Source organism: Myotis yumanensis, unplaced genomic scaffold (assembly GCF_028538775.1).
Source record: "Myotis yumanensis isolate MYYU_CA2020_CCGP unplaced genomic scaffold, mMyoYum1.0.hap1 SCAF_18, whole genome shotgun sequence".
Lineage (NCBI taxonomy): Eukaryota > Metazoa > Chordata > Mammalia > Chiroptera > Vespertilionidae > Myotis > Myotis yumanensis.
Window position 1 is genome coordinate 24,202,052 of NW_027223769.1, and position 13,554 is coordinate 24,215,605.

The 13,554-nt window shown below is 45.0% G+C and overlaps 1 protein-coding gene across 1 annotated transcript; it reads right to left on the reverse strand.

The window, feature by feature from the left end:
• Positions 1–2,796: 2,796 nt before the first annotated feature.
• On the reverse strand, positions 2,797–13,354 carry TAT (tyrosine aminotransferase). Its single transcript, XM_070398149.1, has 12 exons — positions 13,284–13,354; positions 12,197–12,443; positions 11,938–12,042; positions 9,829–9,896; positions 8,259–8,417; positions 7,707–7,845; positions 7,252–7,304; positions 6,333–6,485; positions 5,610–5,738; positions 5,006–5,089; positions 4,211–4,309; positions 2,797–3,854 (listed from the first exon to the last, which is right to left on the reverse strand). Exons 2-12 carry the CDS (start codon positions 12,429–12,431, stop codon positions 3,714–3,716), a joined length of 1,365 nt encoding a protein of 454 aa, XP_070254250.1. The 5' UTR covers positions 12,432–12,443; positions 13,284–13,354; the 3' UTR covers positions 2,797–3,713.
• Between the last annotated feature and the right edge of the window lie 200 nt (positions 13,355–13,554).

Below are 13,554 nucleotides of genomic sequence, written 5' to 3' on the forward strand. Positions count from 1 at the left end.
GAATAAATCCCACTTAGTCAGGATGTATAATCCTCTTAATGTGCTGTTGCATTCAAACTGCTAACGTCTCTACATTGTTTCAATTTTAGTATATGGGCTGCCAAAGCAAAAACTCCAAGTGGCTTTATTTTTGTAACGGGGCACAATGCACTCCGAATTTTATAATACACATTGGATTTCAGTTATCAATGAGCAAATGTCTCACGGAGCAAGCAGCTTTTCCCCTGCTTGGAGCATTAACAAAAATGAAGACACACTTGCGACTTCTGATCCTTTTCCTTGCAGACTTGGCATCGCCTCCTACACAACATACCTCAATGGGATGGAAGGCGCTGTGCAACAATTTGACCCACAGGGAGCATCCATATTTGCCGCTGCCACGATACGGTCTGGAACTTGTTCGTAAATACACCAACATTGCTGAAAACCGGTAAGATGTACTGGGAACTCAGTTCTCCTCCAACAGACGCAATAATTCGACTTCGACTTGTAGCGTAAAGCGTGGCCCCTGGCGCGTGGTGATGCGCTGGTGGGCGGGGCGGGGCCGGGACATGCTGGCTGCGAGATGGGGACATTCACCAGGCACGTGGGAGCGTGAAGTCCACGGTTCTCTGGGGGCAAAGTTCCAGGGACCAAACGTTTGGAAACCGGCAACCGCTCCTGGGACGGCATTTCTGCTTCTGTTGCACAAACCTCGGCCTTGCTGGGCCGGGCCCAGAGCTGGGAAAGGTTAAGGGTTTACCGAGGGATGGCCTGTCGACTTCCCGGAGCCGCCTGCTGGCCGCGGCCCAAGCAGCAGGACACGGAGGAGGAAGAGAATCACTCAACAGGGCGCGGGTCCAGGAGGAAATAAAACCCAAAGCCATCACTGAGGAAAGTCCGCGCCCGCTTAAAGGAACTGACCCTCACCGTCTCCTCCCGTGCGGCGCCAGCATCCAGAGCGGCGCCTCGCAGCCTCGCGACGACGCATGCGCCCCGCGCAGCGCAGCGCAACGCCCGCCGCGCTCGCCTCCGCGCCTGCGCAGCCGGGTCTCCCGCGTCTTCCCCCGCGTGGGGCGTCGGTGGCGGCCGCGGACCGAGTGGGCTGCCTTGTTGCACCCTCCGTGGGTAGCTTCCCGCAGGCGCTGCACCGGCCCAGCGGGAAAGGGGAACCTGCCGTCCGGAGCCCGTGTCTCCAGCCTTGTTGTGCATCCTTTGTTTACCCCAGGACCCCAGGCACCGCCGCCTCTCCTGTTTTCTTCTCCGTTATCCGCCAAGCAGCTGGAAGTCGCCTCTCGGGGAATTTTTAACTTGTTTGGAAGCAGCCTTGGCGCGAGGTTCCTTTTTTTTTTTTTTTTTTTTTTTTAATCTAGAAACATCCAGGACGGCCCTGGCCGGGTGGCGCAGTTGGTCCTCCCCATCCAAGTTTGCAGTTGGATCTCGGCCAGGGCACAAAGAAGAATCCACCAACGAATGCATAACTAGAGCAACAAGTCCGTGACTCTCTCTCAGATCAACACATTTTAAAAAAATACAATTTTTTAAGAATGTTTACAGAAGCATCCCGGACGTGAGGGATGCCTCAAATGTCATTTCTTCAATAGGAAACTGAATTATAAAGTTGAGTGATACTTTGCAGAAAGGAAGTAAAAAGGAAAACTACCCTACACACACACACACACACACACACACACACACTCACACACACACACGTTTACATATGCATATACACAGGGTAATCTCAAAGAATGAACCAGCAACTGCTAACTGGTCAGAGTGGGGGTTTTGGGGGGGGATGGGGGAAGTGGGTTGTATTGTTTTAAGTTTGTCCAATGCGCATGGATTGTTTTGTAAATGTTTGACTCCATCAAAATGTAGACACCAAGGAAATTCGGAAATGTAAGAAGTCTGAGTAGAATTGAGTAATGCTTGATAGAATATGTATGTTTGAAGAAGAAATGTCTTGTGTAACCCACCAAGTCTTCCTGTTTATTTCTGAACAGAGATCTCTGGGGGGGGGCGGGGGAATTGGGGGGCCACGGGGTATACAGGAAAAGAGGAGCCAGGCTTTTTCGGAAAATTATCAGCAGTGGCACCATACAGGAAACCAATCTTTATCATCTCAATCATTGCATATTCCTTTTGGATTTGCTGAAGAAAATGGAAAGGTAAATTGAAGTGTGAGGTCCCTGAACAGGGGACATGTGATGTTTATTTTTGTAAAGGAAATTACTTGGTTGTGACTGCCAGCTGTTGATACTGAAGTTCCTCTTTCAGATAAGGAAAATGTCCCTTCGTGCGGAATTATAGTATATTTCTGCCCCCAACAATTGCAAGATAACTGCAGACTCCCTCCTCTAAAGGAAATGGTGAGGCAAAAAATTAGGCAGCTGTGCCTAAAGAGGGATTGCAGAAGAAAAGCTCATAATGAAAGGAGACCCTGGGCACCTTCATTCCCTGGGTTAACGGAACCAGTTCGCCTTCGTTCCCAAGGGAGTTAGTGGATCTGGACAAGTGTAGGAAATTGGGACCAGAGATTGGGGGCCCAAAAGGTTGAAAGTGTAAAGTCTAAGGCCAGAAGTTAATAATGTTGCTTCTTAGTTTGCCTTGTGTGTAAGTAGGAAGCCAGAAGTTGAGTTCCCAAATAAAATATTTTAGGAATAGTGTTTCTTAAGTAACTCCAAATGTCAGTAGTACAGCTACAAAGAAATAAATGAAGCCTGATGGGTAAGGCATCAATCAAACTGAGCAATGAGCAGCACCTGGGGATAGAAATTCTCCACAGAAGAGGAAAAAAAAACACAAAACCAGAGAACGTACTTAGTAAATTTTATTTTTTGTATAAAAAGAGACAATAATTTATGCCTTTGCCAAAATAAAGGATCTTGTCAATATAAATGTTCCTTAGAAAACATATGAAAAGATAATATAATATATATATTAATAAATCAATAACATTACAGGCAAAGTAACAATGATTCTATAACAATGACAAGTAGGGATATTTGTGACCCTTACAGAGCAGTGTTTCTGGAAGATCCAATGATTCCTCCCTTTTTTTTATTTTTTAGTATTGATGTGTCTTCATTTTAAGAAAACTTGATACACACATATCTAAATTTAGAAAGGCAATCATCAAAGGATATTGATTTGTATTGAAAAGTAATTCTGTACCCCCAAAAAAGTGTTTCTGTAAAGGATCCTTTGAATTAGCAAATTTTCCTAATGGGTTTAGAATATAATAAACCAAATACATATGTCCTCAACTTCTTTCATCATAACTCTAGCACATAAAGTGAGGAATACCTTAAGCTGGGCAGTAACAGAACTGGGCTTCAGATCTGACTAGAGAGACTATGTTCTTATAGTGTGAGGAAATGGTTGGGGGCCCAAGTTCTCTCACTCTTTTGTTTCTCTCATCTGGAGCTCTGAATTTTCTTGTCTCTATTGCTTGCTGGTGAATTTTGCTCACCTGGTACTCTCAGAAAAAAAGGAGGAAGTCATGGAAGTGGGGCAAGTTAATGAATCAGTCACTCCAGCAGGGCAGAGTGAGAGAAGACTCTGGGATTCAGAGCGTGCACATGGATATGGCTGGGGTAAAGCAGGGACAATTCTGAACCCTCGATGTGTTTTTGAGGCTCCTCTCCCAACAGGGGCGCCTGACTCCCTGAGGAGCAGCAGGGCCCAGTCCGGCCCTCCCTGGAGGGGACGTAGTCAGGAGCGTGGGCTCAGGCCTATTTGTCACACTCCTCGGGGCTCCCTTCAGCACAGTGGTAGTGCTGCTCACAGAACTCCTGGATCCGGCTGCAGGCCTCCAGCATCATCACTTCAGGGACAGTGATTACCACTCGGAAGAAATTCGGGTACTCGAAGCACTGCAAAAAGAAGAGCCTGTTATTCTCAGAGCTGTGCAACCCGGTCCGGGACCACCCTAAAATGGCCAGGGCCCCAACAGCAAGAAGCAGCGCCACTGACTCGGGGCATCATTGGGACACTAAGTCAGTCACTGAGTTAATTCATCTTAAAAGCTTGATTGCCCCTCCCCTTCCCAGTACTGATGGGATAATGACGGAGAGAAACAAATTTTAAATAGAGGCCGCAAGACACATCCGGTTGGATCTTATCAAATGAGAATACACTTTGTTGGGGGAGGAAAGGTGGTGATAAAAACCAGCTCAGGGAGAGCTCCTGAGGCTGTGGAGAATGTCCTGGGAGGCGTAGAAACACTCACCGTTGCCGGGAGGCAGTGGACAGATTGTTCAGCAACTAACCGCTCCGTGAACTCCACATCATTCTCAAATTCTGGGAAATGTTCCATCTCAATTTCAACCTATACCAATAACAGGGAGAGGCAAACTTAGCAGAAGGAGGGAAAACGGGCCAACTCCCTATGCCAGAAAGTAAGGTAGGGACGGCTCTAAAAAATACCTTGGAACTCTGCAACTGATAACTAGCTTGATAAGTAAGTTCTAGCCCTTACGAACTCATGGAATTTTTCATAATGAAGAGAGAATATATTTATATTAATATTTTAGTTTATTGAGCGGTTCCTTCCTGTATGCTGATAAATGACAGCTGGAAATAGAATGCCAGTATTTCTCGAAAAGTAAACTATAAGCCTCATGGGTCAGGCAATTCAGAATTGCATGGAACGTTCCCACCCATTGCAAGATATTTAGCAGGCCTGGCCCACGAAATGCCAACAGCACCCCCCGGTCATTCTAAAAACAAGATTCCCGTACATTCCCAAACATCCCTAGGGAACCAGTATCATTCCAAATTGAGAACGACAATGTGTAGAGAGCCTCTTCTGTCTTATTCTTCTCTATGTGTATATACAAAGTGAGTATATTAAGGAATTAACTCATCTTAAGAGGGTTTTGTTTTGTCTAACACTGAGCTTAGATCATGTGTCCGTGGAACAGTTAGGAACACAGTAATTCCTAAACTGACTGACACAGGAGCCTAGCTCTTTGTGAGCCCTGCACACTGGCTTTCCACAAGTGACTGCCCCCCGCATTCTTACCATGAGGTACATGGCCCCAGAAGGGCGGACTGGCCGGAGTCCAGGGATGGCAGCCAATGCCCCATAGCACAGATCAGCATTGGACTACAAGAGAAGGCAGATTAAAAGTTAAGTAAAAGAAAAAAGTCATTAAAAGAAGAACCCAGAGCAACCGGTGTGACTCATTGGTTGAACCTCTGCCTATGAACCAGGAGGTTACAGTTCGATTCCCGGTCAGGGTTTATGCCCGGATTAGAGGCTCGATCCCCGGTCGGGGGTGTGCAGGAGGCAGCTGATCAATGATTCTCATCATTGATGTTTCTGTCTCCATCTCCCTTCCTCTCTCTGTAATCAATTTAAAAAACATTATTTTTAAGGAGAGTTCACATCAAAGTTAAGGCATAAGGAGTCAATAAGGCAAAAACCTGCTACATGAAACTTTGGCCAGGAGCAGAGTGAATTGCCAGAAGTAGGAAATGTATGGGTGGACAGACACCTGCACGGATGCCACCCCCGGATTTGGACGTACCATCATGGAACGCTGCTCCAGAAATGACCCATTATTCCTAATTCCACTGGTAGCATTCCCTGACCCCCAAAGTGAAAGACCACAGGCTGCCCTTACCTTGAGGAAGCTTAGGGTGTCGTGGTAGAACTCTTGAGGGGTGCGACGCAGGATGCTTTTCAAAGCTCCCTGGACAATGGTGCAGGGGCCCAGGATCCGCTGACTCAGCTTCACCAGCCCATCTCGGATCTAAAAGCCCCCCCCCAGCAAACACAGTATTTAGCCTTTCTTAAGCACCCTGGCCTTGGGAACTCTGGTGCTGACCATTCTTTCTATCGGTTCTTATATTTCTGGAGAAGTGATGGTGCCTAGTGTCATGCTTAGATCAGACCACTTGTGTTTGTAGCCCAGCTCTGCCACAATCCTGCTGTGTGACTCTAGGAAAAGTATACAACTTCTCTGTGCCTCGTTTTTCTCAACTCTCTGTAAAATGGAGATAATACTAATACTGGCCTCATGGGGTTGTTGGGAAGATTAAATTCAAATAATGCATATAAAGTACTGGCACATTGTATGCCTGCAAACAGTATTAGGGTTATTACTGCTATTGTTTCCCTTTTGGTGGTCCAAAAATTGGAGACAGATATAACTTCTTCACAGAGCCAGGTACAGAAAGAAAAACTGAGTTTGGAGAGGAAGCAGTACCATCTTTATCTAGCATCTTTCCAGGCACCCATTACGACAGGGCCAGGAAGAAAGGGGGAAAAAACAAATCTACTTCCCACTCACTGTGCACCCCAAGTAAGTATGTACCCCACAGTAGACACACCACGTGGCTCTCACCTCATTGCCAAAAATGTCCCTGCGGTCATGGATGAGGATCCAGCCCAACCTCCAGCCAGGAACCAGCCAGCGCTTGGCCAACCCTCCGCAGGACAGGATGGGGACGTTGCTGCTGAGGGTGGCCAGAGGCTCAAATTTGGAACCCGAAAACACCTGTGGAGAAGAGCTTGCTGTAGTTGTCTTCTTGCTTACTCTCCTCCAAATCCCACACCTCCTCCCCTTTTCCTTATATCACTCGGATTTGGGGGCTCATCCCTACGCTGAAGCATGATTGGGACCCCAAGGGGCTTCCAAGGGGGCTATGGGAAGACATTGAACCTGGTGTCTGGTCTGGATTAAAGGAAGCCTAAAGTGAGGAAACTGGCCCTAGCCCTGAAATATGGACAACGCCTTGAAGCCAGTTCTAGAGAAGGCATGACCTTTGGAGCTATAGATTTAGAAATATAATATGGGTCCACAGACACTTAGCTGAAATCCCTGGGCCCAAATATGTTGCAGAATTATTTGGATTTTAGAAAGGTTATATAGCACATGTCACCATCTATTATGTAACAGTCCCAGAGCACTCTGGGATAGCACACCTAATCAAGCATATTAACGTCTCTGCCCCTTCCCCTACGCTCATACAGATCCACAAGTGAGAAAAATAGAAATCTACAAATATCTTTATATCAGCCAAGTCAGGGTTTGCCACCAAATGAATTGTAAAAAATCTTTGGATTTTCATAGCTTTTCTGGATTTCAGACCTCCGGCTGAGGAGTCATAGATCTATGTATCTGTGAAGAGTACAGGGATCTTGATTGGCTGTACTGAAGTGATTAGGAGTTGCTTCTGATTATTTAGATGCCACCTCTGAAGGTCCCATGAAATAATTTGGAATGGAGATTATTGCAGTGAGATTTCCTGCCCAGGACTCACCATGTCTCCATAGATCTCATCAGCTAAGATGGGGACACACTGCCTTGCAGCCACTGAAAATAAAAGAAACATGCAGAAATCATTCATGTGAATTGCCTGTGCATTTATTATTTACCTGAGCTTACTGTACTTTGCTTTTCATGTTTTTGTACTTTGTCTTGCTCATTAAGAACTAAATGGATACATATTCTTGCAGGGTACAAGGCCTAAATTTGCCATTTAATTAACTAGATATTTCAGACCCTTTCTTCCATATGATGGGAGTGGTGATGTGTCAAGTATTTCCTCTCTTTCTCCTTCTTTTAAGCAAGTCCTACCATTCCAACGGCACACTAGAGACCCTAGTGGAGCGCCCCAACCTCCATCCTAGGCTTGGAACGTAGTGACGGACTCTTTTCTCATTTGGATCAATGACTAAAGGATTGCATCCTCATCTTCTCCCCTGCTGGACTCACCAGCCAGAATCTTCTGAAGATGACTTCTGCTGAACACTGACCCACAGGGGTTTGATGGATTATTGACAATGAGACAAGCTGTCTTTTCATCAATCAGAGATTCCAATTGCTTCAGGTCAATTTCCCAAGACTTCTCTGGCTGGGGAGGAAGAAAGGGTGAGGTTAAGATGATTCTGAGCCCGGCCAGTGTTGCTCAGTGGTTGAGCATTGACCTATGAAACAGGAGGTCACTGTTTGATTCCCGGTTGCAGGCTCCATCCCCAGTGTGGAGCGTGCAGGATGCAGCCGATCAATGATTCTCTCTCATCACTGAGGTTTCTATCTCTCTCTCCCTCTCCCTTCCTCTCTGAAATCAATAAAAAAAATTATACATATATATTTTTTTTTAAAAAAAGATGATTCTGAGAAATTTAAGGAGAAAACTCATTTAAATCAATGGCGTAATATAAATAATAAAATATGTCTGTGGTTTCAACCACCCACTTCCAGATCTTTTCCTGCTAACATTAGTAGTAATTGAGCACTTGTGTCTAAAATTAAAAAGTCATTTACCAATAAGTTGTAGAGTTTGACCTCAATCCCCATAGATTCAGCCAAAGTCCTGTAGAGAGAGAAACCGGGTCTCGGAACGAGGATGTTTTGCCCTGGGTTGGCCAACACAGCTAAACAAAGTTCAATAGCCTGACTGCAGCCACTTGTCAGAATGACATCCTGTGAAGAAAAAAAATAAAAGGTTCATTTTGTTAGCGGTTCCAACAGCAACAGGAGAAAGGAAATTGTCAGATGGGTGTGTGGGGGACAAAGATAAACTGACTTTCACAACTTCTAAGTAAAGGAGTAGTACTTAGTACAAAGGATTGTACTAAGCCAGAAAGAAAAGAATTTAACAGCCTTATACATATGTCTCTATCTAAAGCAGTGGTTCTCAACCTTCCTAATGCCGCGACCCTTTAATACAGTTCCTCATGTTGTGGTGACCCCCAACCATAAAATTATTTTCATTGCTACTTCATAACTGTAATTTTGCTACTGTTATGAATCGTAATGTAAATATCTGATATGCAGGATGTATTTTCATTGTTACAAATTGAACATAATTAAAGCATAGTGATTAATCACAAAAACAATATGTAATTATATATGTGTTTTCCAATGGCCTTAGGCGAACCCTGTGAAAGGGTCGTTCGACCCCCAAAGGGGTCGCGACCCACAGGTTGAGAACCGCTGATCTAAAGATTGTTGAAAATGCTGGCTACTTAAAATAAGTAAACAAATCATTTAAAAAAAAAAAAGGACAGGTCATCTCTGATTCAGCCAACTTCCATGAGTGGTCATTATAACCTTGGGTATTTTCACCTGGTTATTTATTTACTTTTGACCAGAGATTTGAAGCCTAGCTCTTCTCTAAAATGTAGGTGAAGGGTAAACAATAGAGGTGAGGGTGGTATTTAAACTTGGCACTGCCATCTATTCAATATGTCATGGTAGCTCAGTCTTCCTATTTGAGGAACCTAAAGTGAATGAGGGAAGCTTTAAAAAGATCCTATTGGGCCCTCGCCGGTTTGGCTCAGTGGATAGAACTTCAGTCGGCCTTCGGACCAAAGGGTCCCAGGTTCGATTCCGGTCAAGGGCACATACCTTGGTTGCAGGCTCCTCCCAGGCCCGAACCCTGGTCAGAGCTCATGCAGAAGGCAACCAATCGATGTGTTTCTCTCACATCGATGTTTCTCTCTGTCTTTCTCTCTCTCTGCCACTCTTCCTAAAAATCAGTGGGAAAATATCCTCAAGTGAGGATTACCAAAATAAAAAGATCCTATTGGTAAAATTGACAGTTTTAACTCTTGGGTATTTATGAATCAAACATGGAATGATCTCTGAGTCATTTGAGCCTCCTTGAGATTGATACCATATAAACTGTATGCAGTGTCATCCTCATACTGTAACGACATTAAATGTAATCACTGATTAGTGTCCTCATTATATAAGAAGTCCTCGAGTTGTTAAAGGGAAACTATCCCCGGCTTCTGTTTCCCTAGAAACCTTTATTTGCAGAACAGAAACAATGAAAAGGGTATAGTTTGCCCAGTGTTGCTTCAGAGCTGGAACCCTGTCTCAGGCTCACCTTAGCTTCCAGGGGTGCCTCGGGACAGTGGTAATAGGACGCGACCTCTTCCCGGCTTGACAGGTAACCTGGAAGAAAGAAACAGAAGGAGGAAGCTGGATGTTTCCATCCCAGGACTGACAGCTCTACCAGAGTCACAGGGCTGTAGGCTTCCTTTCGCCCCTGCTCAGAGCACATACTACTCAGGTTAGCTCTCAGCCGCTATTGACAAAGGAAATTAAGTTTATATTTGAAATTTGTGAAATAAGCACAACTATATAAATAATAACAAGAAAGAGCTCACCAAACTATAGGACACTCTGCACCGTCTTGGTTACTATGATTATGTGTTTATTCTCCATAAAATACAGGATTTCAATTATTCCCTAGTCCCACCCAGGGACTATATTTCTTGAAAAGTTATAATCAAAGAGTGTGTTTCATTCAGTCCATCTTAAGTTTTTCATATTATATCCCTATTACTGTTTTTGTACAATTTTTACCTTTAAAATCATAGTCTCATACATTACTTCCAAATGTTGGCTTAGAAGCTGAAAGTATAGACAGTTTCATGCAAATGACCATGTTTTGCAAAACTGCTCTTCAAAAAGATTGTCTTTCATTGGCAGGGCCAGAGGCAATATTTTACAATGTTTGTTAACTTAAAAGGTAGAGGAAGATCTCTTGAAGTTACAGATATCAGCACTTCTTTAATTACTAACAAGGAAGAGCATTTCCCAAGATACACTGTCTATTCTTATCTGTGTTTTCTTTGGCCTGAGCGCTCATATCCTTTGAATATTTATGAAACTTGTTTTTGGTTTTTCAGGTTGAATCAATTCTCTAATGCTTTGGTTATAAAAATCACTACAAACGTTCTTTATAACCTAATTTTTGGTTTTATTTTGTCTTTATTTTTGTTGTACGAAGCTTTATAAAATGTAAATAAGCAACCTAAAACTCATGCCCCTGAAACCTCTTTGAAGTGTTTTTAAAATTCTATTTTAGCATGAAGCTGAACTTTTATTCTGCCTTAAGAATATGTTTCTATGTGCACATAAACACAGGAGAAAAATGTGCAACACTGAAACAAAGCCAAGGAATCACGTATTTTACCAAAATGTGTAGTGTAGAAATGTTTCATAGATGGAGAGGGTTAAACATAAATAAGAATAATTTCTTTCTGTCAGAAACAACCCTCTATTCTTCAATAGGACAGTCTATTCTTTGTTGGTGGTGTGGGTGGTATTTATTCCTCTTTAATATGAAACAATTACAACTTCATTAGGAGTGTGATCAGGACCATTCTATATAATAAAAGCCTAATATGATAAGTGTCTGGTCATCCAGTTGGCTGTTCAACCAATCAAAGCATAATATGCTAATGATATGCTAAGGCCACTCAACTGCTCGCTATGATGCTCACTGACCACCAGGGGGTAGATGCTCAATGCAGGAGCTGCCCCCTGGTGGTCAGTGCGCCCCCACAGGGAGAGCACCTCTCAGCCAGAAGCTGGGCTCACGGCTGGCGAGCGCAGCGGCGGTGGTGGGAGCCTCTCCCACCTCCACAGCAGCCTCTCCCACCTCCGCGGCAGCACTAAGGTGTCTGGCTGACATCACCCAGACATCCTCCAAGGACTCCCAGACTGTGAGAGGGCGCAGGCTGGGCTGAAGGACTGCCTCCCCCACCCCCCCCACCCCAGTGCATGAATTTCGTGCACCAGGCCTCTAGTAAATAAGATAAGCCTGAATACACAGAGGAGGAGAAATAAAGCCAAGCCGATTAACTTAGGACCCAGAGAGCTCAGTAAACAAGCAGCCAAGTTCGAGGCCTTCATTTGAGAATTAGCCATGATAGGATAGGAGCATTATTTGAGAAAGAATAATAAAGTATGTGATGGGAGCCTAGAGGGAGATACCAGTGTGCCCAAGAAAGCCAGGCAAGAAGTTGGACCTTGAAGCTTGTGTTTAAGCATCCTAGACCCTTTTCCCCAAATCCAGCCGGCCATTTATCTTAGCCTCTCCTGAGGAACCACGCGTCGGGAAAGCAAGGAGAATTGCTAGAAATGTATTCCTATTGGAAGTGCACCAAAGATTCAGAAGCCACTTAGGATCTCAGGAGAAGCTTACCAATGGAGGGGGCGTAGCCATTATACTTCCCGGAGTCCAGGGCATCTTTCATCGCCTGGGTAACTTCTGGGTCCGTGGGCAGGTTTCCAAACACAGTAGGGTCCCCTTTTCATGGGAGGAAAAAGAAAAGCCACCAAGAGGTTACTCTTCCACGCCCAGTGCTCAGACTCACCCTCCTCTCCCGTCTTCTCCCATCAGCCTACGAGGATGGGGGAGAGGGGAACAATGCCCACCCCTCAGTCGAGTGTCCCCAACTCACCAATTGACAGAGAAATCATGGTTTTGTCCGGGTTTGGCTTCACCTTCATGCTGTCCACGATGGCCCGGATGGGATTGAAAGTGTTGTTGGACATGTCCGAGGGCTTCACAGACCACCGCGCCTTCCTGCTTTTCACTTTTCCTGGCGTGGAGCCTCTCCCACCGACGTTGACATGCACATCCAGAACGGAGGGGTGGTCGCCGCTGCCATTCATCTCGATCACGTATGGGTCCATCACTAGCAAAGTCTGTGGGGGAGAAGGGAGAGGAAAGGAGGTCGCAGGGATACTAAGCAGAGAGCACCATCCTGGGAGGCTATATTTGGACCTAAACATAGGGGTGATTTCATTGGACATCCCTTTTCAAACTTTTTTCTTTGTTTTGCTGCTCTCTCGTGAAGAGTAGCTGTGTTATGAATGAGGGGAGTTTTAAGACCTTTTGCTGAGATGGAAAATCAAACAAGAGCCCATTCTATAATGTTAGCATTCTGTTGAATACTTATCTACGGTGAGATTCGCTGTTTGCAACCCTAGTCCTCATAAACGTTTAACCGGGCTCTCAATGAAACAGGGGGACTGACACGATAACTCTTAAACAATCAAAGAATAGGTGTTTTCTCTTTCCCATGCAGTGCCTGTCCAAGCAACACGTCTCCCTAACACATCAACGGACTGTATCTTGCCTTCTGCAAGTAAGAACCAGGAAGACTCATTCCACGTTAGGGATTTGGTGTTAATAGTGTTGTCAAAATCAAGCGCTATCCTATAAACCAGTGGTTCTCAACCTTCTGGCCCTTTAAATACAGTTCCTCCTGTTGTGACCCAACCATAAAATTATTTTCGTTGCTACTTCATAAGTGTAATGCTGCTACTGTTATGAATCATCATGTAAATATCTGATAGGCAGGATGGTCTTAGGCGACCCCTGTGAAAGGGTCGTTCGACCGCCAAAGGGGTCGCGACCCACAGGTTGAGAACCACTGCTATGAACACACGTCTGCCCTGTGGAAAAAGAAGTCAATACACCACAGAGGAAAAAGCATACACCCCCATCCCCACCAGCAGAACAGCTGACGCTTTAAATTTTACCTCTGAGTGAAGGAGTAGCAAGCAGCCTCCGGGGAGCCAAACCAGAAAGCTGTCTTAATTCTTCTCTGACAGGTGACAATGAACTCCGATGCAAGTCCTGTCTCCTGAAATACCCTCCACAGGTGGGCGTTGGGCCTGAAGCTTTTGTGCTATTGGTTGGGTGGAGAGCCGGGCAGCCAACCCTCTGCGTTCCTCCCCTTTTCACTTTTTGGCGCTTCTCACCTCTAACCCTCCTCCCACCCCCAGGGACCAAATCAGGAATTTGTCCTCA

Coding starts and splice junctions, on each gene's coding strand:
- TAT (XM_070398149.1), bottom strand. CDS start 12,431: ATGGACCCATACGTGATCGAGATGAATGGCAGCGGCGACCACCCCTCC. Junction 7,305..7,706: donor TCTTCAGAAGATTCTGGCTG/GTGAGTCCAGCA, acceptor TTTTATTTTCAG/TGGCTGCAAGGCAGTGTGTC. Junction 5,739..6,332: donor GGGACATTTTTGGCAATGAG/GTGAGAGCCACG, acceptor GGGGGCTTTTAG/ATCCGAGATGGGCTGGTGAA.